The 21,531-nt window shown below is 46.7% G+C and overlaps 1 protein-coding gene across 1 annotated transcript in view; it reads left to right on the forward strand.

Annotated features, from left to right (window-relative positions):
- LOC144093807 (neural cell adhesion molecule 2-like) overlaps nucleotides 1-21,531 on the forward strand; it is a 235,776-nt gene that overhangs the window by 172,640 nt on the left and 41,605 nt on the right. Inside the window, exon 2 of the mRNA XM_077627512.1 lies at nucleotides 122-457. Coding sequence (XP_077483638.1) covers nucleotides 122-457 — 336 coding nt within the window. The remainder of the gene's footprint in view (nucleotides 1-121; nucleotides 458-21,531) is intronic.

Consider the following 21,531-nt stretch of genomic DNA (forward strand, 5'->3'; position numbering starts at 1 on the left):
AAAGCGCAACGCTCATGTGCTGTGTACAATAGACTACAGTTCCTTGGCCACTGCACCTGCTTCTAAGTTTGGTCGTCGCTCGCAATAACACAGTCACCCCCCCCCCCTCCTCCCGTTGCAGCCTCCATAGTGTACACGGCCGTGGCACGGGGGAAAGTGGCGCTGCCGTGCGACATCAGCCCTCCGTCTCCGGATGACTCGGTGACGCTGGTGCTGTGGTACAAGGACGAGAGCCTGGCGCCCATCTTCACGCTGGACTCGCGGCGTGCGCACGTGGACCAGGCGCGCCAGTCGTCGGGGCCAGGGCTGGAGCAGCGGGCGCACTTCAACATGGCCAACCAGCCGGCCTTCCTGCAGATCGACCCCGTCGAGGAGTCGGACGCCGGGGAGTACCGCTGCCGAGTGGATTTCCGACGAGGACGCTCCATCAACACCGTCATCAACCTGAATGTGATCGGTACGCGTGACCAATGCTCTTCTTTGTGCCAGTGGCAGAACTAGGCCTTAATCCTAAATTAATAAAACAGAACTCTGGCGTGCCGAGACGTTACAGAGGGGGAGTGAGTTTGATGGTGCAATAGACGACATACGAAATGAAACAACACAAACAGCTGCTTTGAAGAAAACAAAAGAGAATAGACATATAGTTTGGTCAGTAATATATAAAAAATGTGTTCTAGTGCCATCTACTATGTTGCAGAAGAGTGGTAAGTTGGGCGAGTTGGATGTAGTTCATTTGGCGGAAAATTCAGCGCGGAGAGACGACAAACACTCGAAGGGGGACAAAACAAGCGCTGTCTCGCAACTAATTTTTTTTTTGTGTGAAGGAACAAAATATATACACACAGATAAACAGCATAAGTGTGAAAGGCACGCAGTGCATAGATAGAGTAGAGGGCACTAGAGTATATTTCGTCCCTCCGCGCTGAATTTTCCGTCCAATTGAAGCATCCACCATGTGCAGAGTGAGTGCATTTTATTCAGAGGTTGTTTTCGGGAAACGGAAGAACGTCGTGTAGATAGCCTTACAGTTTAATTGCCGAACTACCTTTTCATAACTCCTTGCCGAGATATGTTAGAGGAGAGAGGGTCATATTTACGCCTTTATGCTTTCGACAAAATATTGTATACGCAGTGCATCTGTTTGAGCCTACTCTATTTTTACCTTTTTGTCAGAGGTACTACTCCGATAGCACTCTGCATGAGGCCTGTGCTTACATTCGTTTGCCTACCTTAACAGAGCCGGGTTGAATCACGGCTAATGTTTTTTAAAGTTATGCTCTCTTTAAGCTACCACAACCGCTGTAAGAACCACAGATGCGTCTCATATATGCTGCTCACATTTTTATCAAAAACATTCCTCTTTGATTTAAACATAATAATTGCGCGGTCATGTGCATTTTCAACAAGCTGTGGTAGACCTTACAGCACAAGCACAAGAGCACAGACCTTTGGGCGAGTTGGCTCATTGCAATCATGTACAAGCGCAAAAAAGAGGGACAAAGAAGGACTGGACAAACGATCGAGTGCTTACTTCCAAATAAAGGTTTATTTACACACAAGCACATGAAATACACCTTGCTGCATGACGTCAAACTGACAGCACTGCCGACATCAAGTGGCCGCACACAAAAATGTCGGCAGACCAGTCAGTTCGACGTCATGCAACAAGGTGTATTGAATGTGATTGTTTGTCAATAAACCTTTATTTGGAAGTAAGCGCTCGTTTTTACAGTCCTTCTTTGTCCCTGTTTTTTGCGCTTGTACATGATAGCACACGCACAACTGTTGAAATCGTGTATTGGGCCGCAGAATTAGGACCGAACTAGTCTACTTAACGATCGGCACTTTGCAACCGCAAAACGTGCCATACGGTATCTTGTGTTTGTATCCCATATATAAGATACAAGAGAGTTTTTCTGGGAAGAGACTGAGGAAGGCACTAGGATCCTTCTTTTTCTTCGCCTTCGCGCTGAACTCTGTCCTTACCGCGCTCTTTGATCATCGTTGGCCCTGTGATGATGATTTCACGCTCCGATTTCGCGTTGCTTACGACCACGCTGAGTGTCTAGATTCTAGCCAAAAAACCGAAGTTTTGTTTCCGGTGTAGTTTTCTATTTTTCCTCTAGGCGGCTCTTTTTAACACTCTGCGAATACGCGGTACCGCGGTCGTCGCCCGCTAACGAAGACTTCGCCGCTGGAATTTGGTACCTTTCGCGCTGCTTACAGGCACGGTCCGACATCTGGCTTGTAAATAGACAACTATAATTTCGTTTTCGATGCAGTTAACAACAACTTTCGTAATTATAGCCTGGCTTCAAAAATGTATTGAAATCAAAATCTTCATTAGAAAGATTCCGTGAGGCGAATTCTTTGCATTTTTTTTCTTCAAGTAATTAGACTGGCCGCCAGCAGGGTTTCCCAGCTTTTGAATGAAAAACCGACGTCGCTGCAATTTAAACGCTACATGAGGGGTAGCCCACTCAAAGCGTTATGTAGAAGACAGATCACATGCCAATCCCGGTAGTAGTCGTTCCCAGAAACGCTATATTGAGTGATGCAAGCATCGGTGAAAGCGTACGCATTGCTAAGGTCATTTTTCGCTATAGCAGCGACTGGGCTGCGCGGCAGCACGCCACTGAAATGACACCGCGTCCGCTTCGGTCACTGCTTTCTCGATGCGCGTTTTCGAGAGAGCCCTATTTTAACCTCACGTGTTCTTGTAGCAAAGTCGGATTTTATAAATGGTCACTCGTTTTTTAGCACCTTCTTCGGCCACATGGCTTTCCTGTGTGGAGCGCTGAAGTATGTGCGGTTGGCCCAAATGCAGGAGGGTATTGCGAAGGGCAGTTTTATTTAGCTTCTTTGTACTTTCGCTGATAGTATCACTGGTATAGTTGCGAGCATCGCTTTTGCAGTATCTCACGCGCGCGAACGTGGCCACCTGTGTCGGTCGCATAATAACTTAACCTTGTAGAGCGGCTTTTATTAGATGTGGCTGACGGTCAGCGCGTCCGTCGAGTCTTGTAGAGTGTGGCAGAGCCTGGCTTGGAGCCACCAGACATTTAGGTATTCAAACGCATCGGCAGTGGTGGTGTGGCTGTTTATTCAGTCAAGCTCAGGGGCATTCGTGATTACTGAGCCTCGCTACACATCTGGGGTGCATGCTGAGGTGAGGCGGGCGTCTCAGTTTCGTCACGTGTTGACGCTGCAGGCTAAGCGCGTTCAGCAAACGCTCACATTAAGGACAGTTCAAGTTGTTTTGATAACACGCTCTCTTTCGCGCACGCACACAGCCACACATAAAAAAATGGAAAAATAATCTTTAAAAAATCTCGTAAAAGGTCTCGTAAAAGTCTCGTAAAAAAACCGAAGTGTACAAAAAATTGCCCCGCATCATGGCCGACTTTGAAAGGAGAGATCGCCTGCAGTAATCGAAAATAACCGCCCGCGTCAAAACGTCTTGGGTAAAACACGCACCAAGTTTTTCCGGTAGACCGCTCGAGGCCCGTACAGCCATCATCCAGCGAGTAAAACTGACATGAGTGTCAGCGCCATGCGTACGCCTTTCGGCCGCGGAGAGCATGGAATAATGAAAATCGCTCTGTTACAGCCTTTTAGTCGCCCATAAAAGGGTTGTATATAGAACGACGGTAGAAAGAAGATGCGAGATGTGGTATACAGAGAAAAAAAATAAGCTGTGACGCGTTCCTTTTGTTGTCCCCGCAGCCTGCCTAGATTTATGATTTGTTTTTATTCGCGCAGTGCTATATTTTATTCCTGTCTTGTCGCCCTGGTCGGGTCTCAGTCGTAACCAGGCAACTGTGGCCGACATAGGAAACAATCGACCCTGTCCAGCTGTCCAAACTTTCACGAGCGCCCTCCTTTTGACGTTTGCTGTGTTTGTTTTTCCGGTTCGGTTCACGTCGGACGACGTTTACTTTAGCGTGCCTCGTCGGCTGCAGATTCAAGTGGGGTCGCGACTGCGGGCCTTCTGAAAAGGTTCAGCGAGAGCTGTTGCATGTTGCTGACTTTGAGTAGGCGACCTGTGTGCGTGTCGTTGCTATCGAAGCGGGAAAAAAAACGAAAACAACCAAGCGAAAAATAAGCATCGCTAAACGGTGCTACAATGTAGTCTGATATGCGTTATGACGTCCTAACGTCATTACTAGTTGTATGTTGTGTGACGGAACGAAAAAAAAAGAAACGTTGTGAAATGCATTGTTAGTGCTTTGTTGAGAGGAGGCCCTTTCTTTTTTGCCTTGAGTTTTTTTAGCACGTTTGTGGCTCTGACATTTCATTTATAATTTCGTTTTATTTTGATTTGTTTTGCAGGGGGCCTGTCTCATGCGTATTCTGTTTCCTTTTAACCACGAGGGCGCAATAACAGATAAGCTTCAATGGAAAGTCTGAATGCCTCTTGAAAAACCAACGCGAGTCATGTCAAAATCAACCGGAACATGGTACAGCGGTCAAAGTTTGCTAGCATCGGTTTATCTGCTGTGCGTACCTGCTTCAAGGCATACCGCGGAAGTGTGACACGAAAACATCGATTTCACCCATAGTCCTTCTTGATATTCACTGATAAGTATTCTATATTTTTTCTCGATCTAAACTGAGTTTGCACAGTCGAGCCCACTTATAACGAACTTGATGGTAACGTGGATTGGGCCCGTTTATCCGATGTTCTTAGTAAGTATATTCCCGCTACTGCAGCCAAAATTATTGTCTGCGAAAAGTGGCGTTAACTTTTTTAAACTGGTTCATGCGAGTCCAGTTCGTGAAATCAGAACGTACCGCGGCGCTTTATAGGCTTTCTCAGGCGGTCATGCTCTTCTCACCGAGGCCCTTGCTGCCAAAACTGCTTTAGGGACGGGGTATAACTAATCGTGGCTCATACGATCAGGGCAGGCTGTGGCAAGTCGGCCACATTGATCAGATTCCTAGCGCTTGGAGAGTGCTCGTGCTTTGCGTACGACGACTCCGTCAGAACTCGACTCTTTGATGTAGCCTCTGTAGCAACGTATTCATCCGAGTAAACATCTGTCCAGCTATGCATCAACGGTGCGTTGCCGCCAATCTACACGCGTCTGACCGCATCGGCTTTCGACAACTCCATCTATCGTTCCTGAACACCTGCAGTGATAAAACCAGCGCATAGCACGTGCGCACAGAATATATCAGCTGTACTGTCTGCTATATGGCGCTCCCAGTACGTAGTAGCAGCACAAAAGGTGTAGCCGACTGGTCATACGGCGTATACCACAACGTAGCCAGGCGCTCAATTTCTCAAATGCCTGCCATTACTTGATCCACGTTCATGCGAAGGAACTTTTGCTCCCACTTCGGAAGCTTTGACCAGCCTGTGCACATGCAGGCAATTAGTGACCTTGCAGGCTATCGGCCCTTGCTTGACCAGCTGTCGCCTACAGTTTCAATTCCGGCTTTTATTTTCTTTCCTGTGCGGTGGCGTGGGGGCTGAGAGACCCTCCTTCGACTCCGCGCTTTCTGGAAGCGCAAGTTTTCAAGCTTCGCGGCCCAGTTTACGACACGTCCTCGTTCGCTAAAACAGAGTTGAGCGGCAACAGATGTTATCTGACTCTGAGACGAATTGCCGTTTCCCAGCTGATATTTTCAAGGTAGGGCCAAAACCTTCGTGATAAGTGAGCGTTTGTTATACCTCAGCCCTTATAAGTGAGCTCAACTGTGTTGGGTTTTATTGAATCTTTATTTATATAACGACTGAAATATGAGGGGCATCGCACAGTGGATGTGCTGTGCGCGTTCACTGCACTGTGACGACCCTTCTGTTTGCCTTATGCCTCGACTCTAAAGACACGCGTCGAGCGTACGAGTGCATGCCGCTACCGGTCTCCGCATGCGCGTGGTGCAAGCAGGGCTCCAGGTCTGTACATGCAAATATCGTCTACCCGCACCGCGCGCGCGCCCGAAGCAGCACAGAGGTCTAGACCGCCCAGAAGACCGGGCGGATCCCGTGACCTTCGGGACTAGACTTCGAGCTAGCAGCCTTCTCTGTTCTCAGAGTTGAGATGTTGGGAGGAAGCATGACACAGGATCAAGCACATGGTGGCACTCGCATAGTTTAGACGCGTGGCGCGGGTGGCACTGGACGCTCATGCTTGCGGTGAGTACTCCTCGCAGGTGTCAGTGGAGTCATCGCTTTAGCTTCTGGAGTGAACAAGAGCGAGTTGGCAAGCTGGATGGTTCTGCATGGTGAATATAGTGAGCGCCTGTGTGAGTCTTACACGGTTCCTATGCTTTTGTCGCTGTGTCTTCCGCTGTATGTTCACCACTCATTGTGAAGTGAAAATGAATCGTAGCGAGCAAGGGCAATGTGGACGCCGACGCCGTCACTGGCGAAACGAAGGTTTGCAGCGAAAGTATACCAGCGAATCTCAGCTCGGCCTGCAGAGATTCCTAAGCACTGTGGTTGAGCAGCGGGGCTCGACCTCACCGTCTGCAGTGTGAATAAGTTCGGCAAGGCCCCGTTCCTCTGTCTGATTTGGCGTATTGATTGGACTGTCTGGGTTTTTTTTTACTAAACTCTTCATTTCTGGGACATGGCGGAGTCTTGCTCTTCGAAACGGTAGGAAAACACTTCGAACTGCTTAGTAAATAATCTTTTGGAAGAAACTTGCCCCATTCGCTGCTCCGTTTTCCACCTAGGTACCCAAGTATTGCAACTATGTCTACAAGAAGGTGAGGATGGCGGTGGAGGCAACGACGACGAGGGCACATTTCTCTATCGCTTTACCAATATCCTCGCTTGCATTGCATCATGGCATTTGCAACATCCGTTTGAGTTTATTTTACTTCGCACAAGCCTTGATCACGTCGCCGCACAAAAGACATTCGGCCTATTTCTTCTTCCTTTCTGCATTCGCATATTCGCACTCTTGAATGCTCTCCTGAGGGACCTCCTCGGGATTTCTCCCATTAGACGGGGCCCGCAGGGCGAGAAAAACAAGCAAAGATTACTTAAAATGAAAGCTCCTGTATTAGATGCAATGAGTTTTACTTTTAGGCGTAAACGATGAGAAATCGCCAATTCAAATTGAAACAGGAAGCTACACGGAGAAATTAGTGGCAGACAGCTGAGACAACTGGCGTGTTCCAAGTCTGCACGCCAGCACACTACCGATCACAATTTAGCTTCGATCCCCTTCTCAGGGGAGGCCTTCGAGGGAAGACGCCACAAAATGGAGTTTCAAGGCTGATCGATGCGCCGCTTGAAATACATTAATCACCGAAGCTTCTCAGCTCTAAAGTGAAGCTCGACAGAGAAGGAACAACGGTAAGTTTAAGAGGGAGGCAAAAAACGTTGGGTGGACAAAGAAAACAAGGAAGAAAAGCAGTGGACGGATCTCGAACCGAGAAGTGGGAGACACCGGTGCGGCAGAGCCGTGGAGTGCCAAGAAGCAGCGGCCACGGGAAGGCTCCCACTTCCGCACCCTCCACCTCCTCATTCCCCATCTTCCACTTTTCCTCAAGAAAGCAAGCGATAATGGCTTCGAATTGTTCGATGCCGTGGGACCTCACTCGTTTGTCTCTATTGCACAACTGGAGTCGGCAATCTGAGGACGAGACCGCTGCCAGAACCGAAGCTAAACAGAAATGAAAATAAAGTTAGGCGAAGTTTGAAATAGAACGCAGTTTCACTTCCGAGGAAACTCAAATCGGTTGTGTCACCGATGGTCTTGTTTTTTTTTGTCTTACTGTTGAGAGAGGTATATGCCGCAGAACTTAGAGAAGCTTCTTAGGGCGATGGTTTTACGCCGAAGAATTCTCCAGGGTGTTTTGCGGTTGAAAACTATTACTGCTTAGCTTAGCTTCGCATTAGGAGCGGCACTATCATATCAGGAAAAAAACTGTCTAGTGGTTATACATTGCTAAGCAAGAAATATTGAGCGAAAGCATTTTTTTTTCCGGTGGACACTATCGCCACGTACCTTAAGATGTCCGCAGACCCACTGAGCCAGTTATGCGCGTCTTCACTTTTTTCATCGTCAATGCCAATTTATCTAATGTACGCGGGGGGCCTATGCTGAAGTGCCGCGTTTCTGTAGTAGTTTTGTCAACGCGAACCCTTATTGCTCTAGTGCCGAGTTTCTGCCCCGACATTGTTCACGCCACTGCATGCAGCGCGCATCTCTCTGTCACTACCACCAACTAGCGCAAAGCGCGAATATTATTTTGATAGTAGTATTAGTTGATGAAGACGGCGATGTGCAACGCACAGCGCGAGAGTGTGTTGCAGTTTAACTCGAGGCGTGATCGGCTGCTATGAGCTCTGCATTGACTCTATTCTCGTGCTTCGTTGCCTGGGTGTGTTGACTTCCCCCTGTTTTCTTAATGTTTGTAGACACCTCATGTCTATAAGGCATCCTATCAATGTAATAAAGGGCATATTGAAGAAAAAAAGCGGCGATTGCCTAGTGCTTTCGTGCAGTGGCCAGCGAAGTTGATATGTTCGGGCCGCAGCGGGTTCGAATCTTTTTGCGGCAGTATTTATTGTTTTAATTATTTATTTACTTGTTGTTTGTTATTTGCCGAAGGTCACCCTCAAAGTGAAGCATCACACAAACCGGTGAGCCTGTTTTATTTCTGGAAGAAGTGCTTTGACACAGAATATTTTCTCCCACAAGCCGGCTGGAAAGCTTCCGGAACAGGTCTATCTTTTCCCTCAGCTGCTTAAACTTCAGCATCAGTGTAGCAGAACTTGTTCTCGACGAGTTTGCATTTCAAATTATTTGTGCTATTGTTCCAAGTGAATACCGCAACTCACATCTTTAAACCCGATGTTTAAATTCAGCAACTTTGGAAACCAAGTAAACGCTGTTCTGTCACTTCATTTACTGTGTCTGAAGGTTCTTACTTTCCTCTTGAATTCAGAGTATTCTTTTTGCAGTTCTTGATCTTCTGAAAATCGAAATTTCTCGTGAATGGTTAGTAGGTCAGTATATCATGTTTTTGATTTTTCAGGAATCTTTAAGAAGCTTTAAGCTATTTTATGAGACCAGCGCTAAATGACGATATACTTTGTAAGGCAATAGCCTGGCCTGGAATACGAGAATTGCAGATGCACAGCGAAAATCATAAGGGCACCTGCAAGGAAATTATCTTTTACTACCTGCATTTTGAAACAACAGTTACACCCGTAGGTCGCGTACACTGTGCAGGGACACATACATCTCTGCGTTTTGAATAGAGTATTTTTCAGAAATACACGGGCCACCAGTTGTGCTCCTAGCACATAGAGCACGGCACGGTTTTACTGTCGTGCTCCATTTCTTTTTATTTACAATTTTTGTCACCCTCTCTCTACGAATCCTTATACGTCGCAATATCAGCGCAAGTTATAGATCCCCAGGCAGTCTAAATTATTGTGGAGTTCCCCATTACGGCCTTCTTTTTCACTTTTAGTGCAAAAGTGCAACTCCAGACGTACCAACCCCGAGCAAGATTGTTGTGTTGCCTTGTGATGTGAATCTTGCCTTTTGCTCCAAAGTAAACCGAGCTTGCCTGAGTTGTGTTATACGGAGGAGTGTCACGCGAACTGCACCCCGTGGGAGGAAATTCGGGTAAGATTAGATGAGCGTCACGCCAGCTGTAGCCGTGAGGAGGGCATCACGCCGCATAGGTCATGTAACCTTGTGGCGTTATCACAACCTGCCCAGCGGATTGTGAGCAAACTGACCACCATGGCGGTTGGCAGTTAAATTATTGATTCGACGCGAGAGGTTGCTCGGGAAGAGCAACATACGTCGCACAAACCCTACCGGTGGCTGTGAGAGAAACAGCCATCTGCCAGTGCAGAGGCGTATTGCTTAAGACTACGCCACTGAGCTGGTACTGGCATGACGACTCTGAGTGATTTATGATTGTTAAGTATAGAATGACCATTTCTGCATATAAGAGCCAGAACCCACAAAAGCTATCGCGTCATTCCCCTAAGGCGCAGCTTAAGTATCTCCTCCAATTGAAGACTGAAAACATGGTTTAAGCGCGCCTACCCGGTTTAACTGAGTTAAATCCATTCCACTTTTTTTTATTTCACTCCTACCTTCCCCTCTTCCCTCATCGCACTGCTGAGGTATCCATTGAGAAGTTAGACATGTACTGCGCCTTTTACTTGCCATGACCACTAAGCCACCGCGGCGGCACATGCACAAATGAAGGAACACCTACAGACACAGGTTTGCAGGTGTTCCTTCTATATGTCGTCATAGTTTTCGCGCTGCAGTTATGTATAAGAAACGAAATAATGATAGTATACTTGAATATTCGTATCTTAGGAATGGAGAGTGGTACTATCTCAATATTTTCACATTTATTATTCAGTATCCCTTTAAAAACCTGTTTCATACTTAGTGTAGCAGAACTATCAATACTTGTCCTGTCCATCTTATCTCTCGCACCATCCGTGAACATTTTAGAAAGTAAAATACTTTTAAGAGCAGAGCCTTCTTTTATGAAAAAAAGGGCATGCTGTAATCACAAAGCTGCCTTCAAAACGCGAAATCAGGAATGAGAAATGATTTGATATATAAGCTTCTTGGTACATATTTCTCGCTGCTGCTGTTCAAGATAAGTCGTCCTTAAAAACCTCGGTTCTGATCTTCTCCGCCATCTGCTTATCTAATTATTTGCAACTTTGAGGAACATTGCAACACGAAAACACCTTCCCAGGGAGCGTTTCTCAGTGGAAACAAGGAGAAACCGCCAGAGCACCTCAAGTCTTCATTACTCTTGTGCCAAACTCGAATGACTCCCTTCCGAACAAACTGAAGGATTCTAATGCAAACAAAAAAACGGGAGGGGCACTTCCTGAATTGGTCTGGGTGGCCTAGTTAAATCATCTGTGAAGGCGGTGAAAGCAGTAAATAAATGTTAAGGCTTGCGGCAACGCGGTTGTCTCGCACGTGCCGCGAAATATTGCAAGGAATTCGCGCAGTGTTTCTTGCGCGTCCTACAGAATACGCCTTCAACGGCAGGGTGCAACGCGGGAAATCATTAGGGCGCTCCGAGAGGAACCGCTTGGATGCTCTCGCTCGCATACAATGACGCCACGCAGCGGCGACTAGCCGCAGCTGCGAATGCCACGAGTACTCTGGAACTCACTGGTGTGATAGAGATTCGGCGGAAAAGCTTAGGCGAGGGGGGGGGGGGGTCACTTTGGCGGTCTGGCCGTCCCTGTGAATGCCGGTGGGAGCGGGCCCTGCGTCGCTGGTGGCCACTCTGGGTCCATTGTTGAAGGACGCGGTGACGAGCAGCATCGCTTAAAGGGTGTGGGGGTATGCAAAGCGCGTGAGAGAAGCGCCCGTTTTCGGCGCGGCATTTTGCATCCTCATACATATGCTAAGGAGACCCTTAGCATCGCTCTGTAGCTTTGCCCAGAACGCGTTGGTCCCTCTTTTCACCCCCCTTTCCCTTCGCCGTGCTTCCATCCGCTACACAGGCTTCCAGTGGCGGCGGCCAGCGATCACACTGTATATACATAGCCTTCAGCGCCGAAGGGGTGGGCGTGAGCGGCCAAAAGACTGCGTTGCATCGAGAGCAGGCCCCAACATAGCAGCTTTATTTTTCCTGTTTATACGCCTCGATCGCTACCCGAGGCGTAGTCTTTTCTCTATTCTCTCTTTCTTATCCCCATCTCCCTGTTCCTCCCAAAGACCCTTTCCTACCTTTCCTTTCTTCTCAGCTAGGCCCTCCATTCCTGTGCTGTGGCACAGGAGGCTATACGAGCTGGTATACGTAACTCGTGCGACGCGGCTCTTCTGGGGCACAAAGCAGGCAGAAACACAAAATGGTGTGAAGCACAACGTTCCTGACTGATCGAGACCTGGCTCTTGCATCACTGTGCCGTCAGTAAATGTAAAGCCACCTAGTCGGGCTCAATTTAAATGCGGCGTGAGTGCCTTGTGTAGCAGACTAGATTGTGAGCGCCCTATTTACCTGGGAGCGAACCTTGTTTTTAAAACATTTGTGTCTTGGATGAAGCTGAGGCCTTTTCTTGGTGGGTAAGTTTATTCCGGAGCAGTACCTTAAGTGCTGTTTTAATTCATGCATTGTGGAAACACAGAGGTTACATATAAATAACCTCTCTTGATCGTAACATTCAGCTTCCGTTCGGAAGGTATACATTTTGGAAAAAACACGGTATGTTGGAAGGTATTCTGTTTGCCATTTCAATAAACAGCAGAATAATTTAATTCACAGTGTGGTAGTTCTTATGAACAACGAAAAGGTAGTTATGTTATTTTTCTCTTATAGAGAACGGATATTCAAAATGAAGCAACCCATAGAAGGCTTTCGAACCGGCGCTGCACAGTTGTCTCTGCGCATTGATGAAAAATTCTGAGAGAAATGCGTGAGCAGCGTTGGCACACTATAAGAATTATTCTGGCAATTCGGAATACAGAGATTCACCCCAGTTAGATGCGCTTTTCCTTTTAATTGCTCTTTCACTGAAAGAAACTTTGCCGAACGTCAACAGGATATTGTGCTTTTCCAAGAAGTAATGACGGTAGCAGATTAGGCAAGGTTTTCACCACATCACTCTGCACTAGTCATGGATGAGCGCCAGGACTAATAATTATGCAAAAAATTCCCCCACTGCTTTAACGCTTCAGATTGTTCCTTTTACTTTCGTAGATTCTTGTAACGTCACCCTTGAGCATATTCATTACTGCCTTGCTTATCAAAAAGTGTTGTGAATTTTTGCAGCCCAAAAGCAATACACAATTTTGGAATTTGTTACTGAAAAGCTGATCTTGGAATTTTAGTACGATGGTACAGCTATAGTTTGAGGAGGATAATGCTAAACTATATCTGTCAGCATTTACCATGTCATTTTTTCGTGTGGGCATACAAAGGTACAAACTGGCCATGGCCATTAGTGATTTGATAATGCTTAACTCAACTCTGTATGTTGCCTGTCAACGGCGTTTGAAACCCAGGAGACCATTTCTTCCCATTGAAAATTGAGGCTGAACGATGGCAAGAAAAACAGAAATAATCACTCTCATAGTTCTTAAACTTCCTATAAATAGTGCACATGATATCATTGTAAAAGGACGAAAACTTGGCACTCTACTGATTTCTTCTCGTAGACGCGCTACACAGAGGACAAACATAAGGTGAAACGCTTTACGAAGAAATCTAGGACTATGGCTTACGTCGCGGAATCGTTGGCAATATCAGGCGTTTACGATTACAAACATGCACAACAATGTGTATTGCGCATGGTATTTGAACTGTGCACAAAAATAAAATTGCGCGTTGCACACAGTGTTATTTATTACATTGTATACGTAGAGTATATTGCGTGCTTTTACATCCCTCCATATTCGGCCAAGCAGAACTTCAAGCTTGTTATGGCACGTCTTTTTAATACTCCATGCTTCTCTCTCTCTCTTTCGTTTTTATTTTTTGCTTTCGGTGCTCAACTGTTCATGTGGTATATCTTTCTTTTTTTCTGTGCTAAGCAACCTGTCTTTTCGAATGTTTTTTTTTTTTTTCACTGGCTGCCCTAGCTGACGAGTAGGTACATTTTAAATAGGAAAGTGAATAAGAAATGAAAGTCGATGTCATCTTCCAGAGTAGATCTAGCATGGAATGCATTGAGGGAAAGACGTAGCGTGTTCTAGGGCGACTCACAGATGGCGTTAGCTGTACTCGAGCCGTTTTTATTATCTGAACAGCGCACTGGGCTTCCTTCGCCCTATTTAGTTTCCAGCGCCAGTACGCACTTCCTTCGCCTCGGCCGAGCAGCGTGACCTGGCGCAGCGTTGCTTTCCAATGGGAACCAGGAATACGGGTTCCACCTAGTATTGTGAGCGTAAGGGGCCAATAGGGCTCTAAACCAATCATCTCTCTGTAACCACTTAATAGTTGATAAATGTTTTTCACCACCAACACCTCCCCTTATTCGGTTATTAATAGTTTTTTCGCCTCCTCCTCCTCCTCTTCGGCGCATCCTCCTCGATTTCTTCGTAGCTGTGTTGAGATGTCCATTGAGAATTGAAGCAGGTACATGCTACACTTTTCATTTTCTCAAAACCAGCTTTTTGCTACGCAGTACGACCATAGCAAAGATGATGACGACGGCGATGACGATATCCAGCACGCAGTGAGAGGCTACCAGTTAATCACGCAGCGCGAAGGCCTGCCGCATTGACCCAGTGAGGTTCCCGATGTGATCTAGACAGCCTGGTAAGTGTTTCAAGCTCCTCAGTGTCTCCACTAATCTACACGCCGATTCGCGGAGATGCCCCCGCGACAGCAGGATGTCAACGTCTGTGTATCGCGCCGCCATGCGAGCTCGTGAAATGCTGTGCAGACCACGCTAGATTGTTTTGCCAGTGGGAATGCCGTCATCATCTTCGACCGGTAGAAACCTGATTCCGTTAAAGTATACCGGTGGTTTTTTTTATGATTTTTTTGGGGGGTATCACAGAAGGACGCCCCTTCACAACAACCCAGAAACACGTGCAGTACTGTTGCCGGATTTCTCCAAATGAAACAGTGTACTTCCCAGGTAAGAAATATTCCTTTTATTCCATCGACGCTTTAGCCTCCGAAGAGTCTGTGGGGAGTTTAAAGCGAAACACTTTGTTCCAGCAGCCACGTACATTTTTTGGCGTGTTTTTGGCGTGTAACACCTTCCAGGAGCTGAGGGAGGCAAAAATCAGGGCACAGTATACGAGACTCCGAGGCACGCCAACAGGCCGAGAACTGCTGAAAAGAATAGGGGTGGAAACACAAGAGCGCCTTGACAGGTACAGGGACGTCCCGGATAGAATTAGAAAAGCCATTCGGGTCGCACCCCTGCCCAGGAACATGGATTCGAACCTGCACGAAGGAAGACGGAAAGCAAGAGCCGAGTATATCGAGCGAGGCTTAGCCAATCTGGAAAACACGGTCTTCACGGACGCGGCGCTGTACCTGATGGATAGGAAGCGCACTGCCGCGGCTGTAGTAGTCGACCACCAGGGAGAACTGATCACCTGTGCAGCGGCAGAGGCTGCTGACGCAACAGAAGCAGAGGAGGTTGCCATAGCTCTAGCGGTCGCTTGCGGCTCCCAGGGAAACAAATCTCTAAACATACTTACAGACTTGAAAGAGGCATGTAGGAACTACACTAGGGGAAGGATAGGTGCCGCAGCCATGAACATACTCAGAAAAGCGCGTGTCTCAGACACAAAACACATACATAGCCTGGTTTGGATGCCCGGACATGCAGGTATTAAGGTAAATGAAGAAGCGGACGGCCATGCTCGAGCGATGAGTTTCCGAGCGGGATTACCGGACGACTTTTGCACCCGAGCCTGCGACGGGGGGTATGCAGAGCACCTGGCCCTATACAGGGCTTAAGGTATAAGTATCTTCCGCCACACAAGGCACTAACAAAGGAAGAGGCTACCGGGTGGCTCAGACTGCAGACGGGTATTTTTCCAAATTTACACATACTAAACAAGATGTTTCCGACACAATACAGAGCCACATGCCCGTGGTGAGGGGCGGTACCAACGCTGTACCACATCACATGGGAGTGTGAGCGAAACATAAAATTCCACCAACACAAACACACAAGTGCGGAGCAATGGGAGAGCCGGCTCGTCAGCAGCGAGCTCACGGTCCGAAGGACCCTGGTGCAGCACGCTTACGAGGCAGCGCGGCTCAGCGGAGCCCTGGAATGAGGGCCCGACCTTGCGAAGACGGGATCCGGGATCGCCTGATATGAAGACGACGCGGATCCTGCTGCCGCCGAACTACGCAAATGTTCAATAAAAGTTTTTCACTCACTCACTGGCGTGTTTTAAAAGTTTTGCTTCATTGTTAGGTCCGGAGAAATCTCAGTGCAAGGAATCAGGGAAAGCAATGTGGAGAATGTACTTTGATAACTCCTTTCTGTTGACCGCAGTTAAATAATTTTTGGAAAACCTACCATGTAAGAACTGAAATGCAGCAACATCTCTAAGTTACCATGCGACGCCCCTGACATGCGGCTAGGATAGGAGCTACAAGAAAGTCCAAGCAGCGATCTCATTTTCCTTAATTTCAAGTAAAGGAGAATCTTCTACACCCTGCGGGAACTTAAAGATTTATGACTTGTAATATGAACCAAGGAGATAAACAGAGCTCACCTACTTGGAACCGTCGGAATAAAATCGTCCACCATGGTCCTCGTGAGAAACACCATACAAACTCGCCATACAGTCAATGCAATTTCTTCCTATTAACCCTAGAACAATGCAACACACTAAGTAAGTACCATTGTTTGGTAACATAAAGAAAATTAGACATCGCATTTCGCGCAAAAACAGACAAATCTCACACTCTCACTTTTTCTATTCTTCCTTTCAGAGCAGGGGTTTGTGGTTGATTTACGGAATTTTCAGACTTAAGAAATTTTTAGCTTCTTCTTGCCAATTTAAAAAGGAATCTCTTTTCTAGTGCTTTTTTAAACCGCGCACAGTCTTTCTTGTTTTGTATTGCTCTGTGTTCTTTTGATTTCTGGCACGTGAGCGCAGCAATGCAAAGAAAAAAAAAATTACCATCTGCTTAGCTCATTGGCAGACGAACGTGCTCTATTTATGCCGGCAGTGGTTCGAATCCCACTCAGAGATTAAATTTTTTTGCTGCTGAATGTCTTTCGGACGCAGAAGTTCGTAAATTGGCGGATAAGTTCTGCTTTACGTTCAATCTCAGGTTTTCCAGGTTCCTAGTTATGTTGGATTGAATTTGCCGACAATGGTAACTAAAGGAGCTTCATGCGTCATAATAAATCAATTAGTGGAATTGCAGTTCAGGCGTCAGACCCCAGTCTACCCCCTTTTGACGGGAAGTGATGCATCCGCCTAGCGGAAAGCTGCCCCTAACATCAGCGTTGCTATCTCAATAAAAAGAAAAGAAAAGGAGCTATTAAGAAGAAAATGCAGCTCCCCAAAAGCTTGTTGACTCAGATCTTTCCCCGTGTCCTACTAGCAAACAGCCTCTCATCGCGCGTTTGACGCTTCTAGTAAACAACCACCGTTTTGGGCCTAACCTCCATAAGGAGCGCATCGGGCTGTCTGCCCTGGACACGCAAACAACACACGCGTTTGACGACAAATCAAATCCTCCCGGGAAAGCGAAGGCTTTTTAGCTCCGTCTGCTCTTCCCCACTGTATATTAATTCACGGGGCGCATTGAGGAGCCGTATTTCGCGAGATTTTTTTTCTCCACCGCGGCAGTAACTATCCATGAGGAGCACCGCGGTAAAGATTGGCTCAGCGTGACTCGTTACGTCTGATTGTTCGTCTGATTGGCTCTGCGCAAGACTTGAGCCTTCTTTTGGTCTGCCGACGCACAAGCAACTCCCTACCACTAAAATTGAGCGTAAGGAGGTGGGGAAGCTGGAAAGAAGAGTTCGTTTTGCTGGTTTCTGTTATACAGCTGCGTACGACTGGCTGTTTTGATCCCCGAGTATTCGCGCGACCCTTTCGACTTTCTTGTCCGCTCTTATCGCGCTCGCCTTCTTCCGGGTGCTGGTGGCCTGATATCGATTCTCATTCTTCCACTTTGCCCATCATGTGTCCCCTGTACGTGCTCAGCATCTCGGAGGCATTGCCATTGACTGCGCTGAAGCGTTCTAATTAGAAGCCGCAATGAATATTGCTTTCATTATGAGCTTCTTTTACTCACGTTATTGTAACCTCAGCATGGCATATTGCTTGGTGACATCATTTTCATCTGAGCATAGAAAAAGCATAATGACAAGTTCTTTTTGCCGCATCAGTCTCATTCCCTCAGCACCCGTATGCCATTGTGCGCTTTCGCGCACAATGGCATACGGGGGAAAATGATAAAGCAATTTGTTTCGCTTCCATTTAGAAAGTAATGCCTTTACACGGCGAATTACGAAACTGTCAGGCGTCTGCAAAGGCTGAAAGGATATGCAGCGGCAAGTCGCAATCACCGGCGACGTTGATTATGTTCTCGTGTGACCCAAGGTAACTACATTTAAACCTTCCTCCGGCCTGAGGCTGCTTAATAAGATTACTGTGATGGAGTTGGGACATATATTTGTCCGATTTGTCAAAAGGCTTGCGTTCTTAGGCTTTCTAAGCCTGATTTTATCTTGTGCAGGCGATACACTGAGAGCGCGACGTTTATTTCAGAATAAACATGTCAATTCTTCTTATGGTATCGCTTTCAATTTTGAACACCACATTGTCTTCTAGTCGTAACGTCAAAAACAGTCCTGTCTTTTTACTCTGGCGGATACCTAATAAACGCTCATTCAACGAGAAGCCTGCGATCATTGAACGCATGATTAATGACATTTAAGCCGGAGGTTTCGCGCGAACCTGATAGTCTTATTGTCGATATATCGTTGGCAAAAAAATCGATAATTATCTATCAATACCACCGGCACACAATTACTCTGTGGGGTGACAAAGGTATCCATTATAATTCGGTCGCTTTATTTTACATTTTAACGTGCACGCTGCATTGATCGCATGCCCTCTGAAGGCTAGCGTAGTAGCCATGTGTGTCGTTCTTCGTTTCTTGCATTCTGCATGTCCTTCCTTCGAGGATTTTCTTAAAAGAGAGGACTCAGCATTAACTTTTCAAAGTCAACGAATCACCTGCATCAGTGGTGGTCTGAAATTGGCAGGCACCTAACGGATCATTGACACCCATGAGGATTCATAGCGCACAGAATACACAGAACACAGCATGAATCCTCATGCTGATTACCCACTAGCCCGAACCCTGACCCTTCTAAATTGACACCCAATTTTGTAACATAAACTTCTTACCGCATTTTACTTCCCGCAGATCAAATTGCAGTTCCTAAACCTTCGACTTCATTCGATGTGGGAGATAATTTTAAATTGATTTTTTTTCGTTTTTTTTTGCAAAGAGCGCGCAAGCCTGGCAACCTGCTATCAAAAATAACCAAAACTGGAAGGGTTTGTGGTGAATCAATTTTTTGCGTAACGTGAAAAAAAAAACACGAACATTTATCTCTCATCACAAGGGCATACTCATCATTTGTCGTCGGTGGCATGATGTTCGCTCTGTTGAAGTGCTAGCAATGAATGCCATTAATAGCGTTGGTTTAGGGGATCAAAACCTGCATGCTTTTTTCTTTTTTTCTCAAACAATTCAGCATAATAAGATAGCTTAGTAATTCTCGGAGAAGTGAGCTTGTTCCTGACGCCCGTCTTGTGGCGGTCGAGGAAACAAAATTCGAGGGGCTGAGCTGTATTAATAATTGTGCACACATAGAAGCAAATTATACTTATGTTATAGGTGTAGTCTCCGTTTGGCAGCCAAGTGATTCCGCATGCTGCAAACTTAAAAAAATTCAAATTAACACAACGCGGCACGAGAGTAGAACTTACGAGACAAAAGGAGCAGTGAAAAGTCTCTAATACGACAACGTCCTCGGCTACATACTTGATGGACGAGCAGTGTCTGTGCGCGTGAGTGGAACATACATTATCTGCGGTTGGTAGAACCATTTTGAATACCCAGTTCAGCTCTTTATTTCGCTTTGCTCACATCCGCGCTGCGCGACTGCTCTATATCATAAGGCTATGTGCTGCTCGCTTTTTTCCTCCTGCTTTTTGAACAAATAACTCGTCCATTTGCTATATGAGTGGTTTAACATTTACTGTGCCAGCGTGAAATTATTCCTGCAAGGGCTTATTCTGGTGGCTGCACCGCAGAGCTACTGTCGTTTATATAGTTGTACACAAACAACTATGGCTCGTTGGCATGGCATAAAGTTCAAGATGAGGTCTCCTTACCTCAATTTTCTCTTCCTTTTCGCACCAGTTTCTGCTTTACTGGTCTACGCGCTATGATTTCAATGCACTTAAACGCCGATGATGCGATCGTGCGCTTGGAAACGTTTTATTACCGGGTTAGTGACTTAACGATGGGCCGGTGCTTCCCGCTGATTGCATGTACTTTCTTTGATGAAAAAAATTTTTAAATAGCATTATCCAGAGATGTGTTCGGGGACCGTTCCCCTCAGCTAAATGGAGAAATTTGTTTCCCGCACAATCGACGCTGAAGACTCTTGCCAGTTTCATTTAGCATTCGTCGGCAGTCCCAGTAGCAGCTGCACTTTCTACTTAATGTGCGTGCGACCTGCGATGGAAAAAATCCTCGACTTCAGGTTACTCTTGCCAGAACTGCAGGTAATGGCGATTTTCACGTGCTAAAATTAGTGAATTCGCTCCCCGCTATCACCATATGTATTCTGTGGGCTCACTAACTCTGCTCGTCGTAGAGAAGGCCTGCATCAATCAAAATTTCAGATTTTGGTGAAACGTTAATCGACGGTGAGCGTTAAAGTGCGAATGCAAAATATGCAGCCGCTTCGCCCTCCTTTCTGGAGCCGAGGTCACAAGCGGGGCGCCGACAGCGGAATGAAAAGCATATAATGCTTAAAAACACGCGATATATTCGCTAAACTGGGTAAATAGCGAAACTCCGCTAAGCGAGACCTTCGGGCAGGAACACAATCACCATCGATATGTCCATTGGCACGAAAGGAGTATTGAGTACGCAGCATTATAGCAATATCTTGAAGCATGTGTGAGTGTGACCTTGATGTTGTATCCGCAACCGTTTCAACTCGCCCGAGTCGAACGAAACACTCCGGCTGGCAAATATGTATTCGACCTACCCTTTAAGTCTGACATGAATTTCGCTGCGGCTCATCTTTCCAGCGCATATAAAACACACTAAAAGAGGAAGTGCCGACAGAGTAAGCAGAGTTGGCACCACTCTATCGGCCGTGGTGTATACTGTCCTTTTATCTGTGTGTTTTATGTGCGCTGGAGAGATCAGTCATAGTGTTACAAACCGCCAATTGTAGCCCAGTTGTATACGCTTAGTCATAAGCTTATCTTAAGACTGTAAGCTTAGTCATAGCTCAGCAGAATACATAGTACAAAGGCACAGACACGAACAGCATGATCGCTAGATCCAGTCCAACTACCTGTAGTTATCTCAACCTCCGCCGTCGCAGCTGTGTCGCTCCGGTTTGTTTCCTCCTCACTCCCCTGCTACGCGCCCTTGTGACGCGGTGGAACGCAGCGAGCACGTGGTGCCTAAGCGATTTCATTTACGTAAACCGGGCAACGCAAGCTATCGCTTCCGTTTCGAGCGAATCAGCGCCACCCAAAGGAAAGCTGCAAACTTAGCTCGACCAAGCCACGCGTTTGTCCTCCGCGTATAACCTCCCACAAACAGATTCCGCTTTAAAACGCCGCATGTTTTGTCTTACCGATGGTTGGATAACGCGCTGTTGGACGAGCCCTAAATGAAGCTACATGAACTGAGGGAAAGTGTTACCCGAAAACATCCCAAGTAATCATACGGGCAGGAGTATTCGAGTTCCAGTTTCCAGCTCTTTGAAGCATGTTTGGTGTTCCATGCTTGCGCTAGGTGAACTAGAGCCAACGTCTGCCAGCGGCGAAGATACATTGCCGCAGAGCGCGT

Source organism: Amblyomma americanum, chromosome 6, assembly GCF_052857255.1.
Source record: "Amblyomma americanum isolate KBUSLIRL-KWMA chromosome 6, ASM5285725v1, whole genome shotgun sequence".
NCBI classification, from domain to species: domain Eukaryota; kingdom Metazoa; phylum Arthropoda; class Arachnida; order Ixodida; family Ixodidae; genus Amblyomma; species Amblyomma americanum.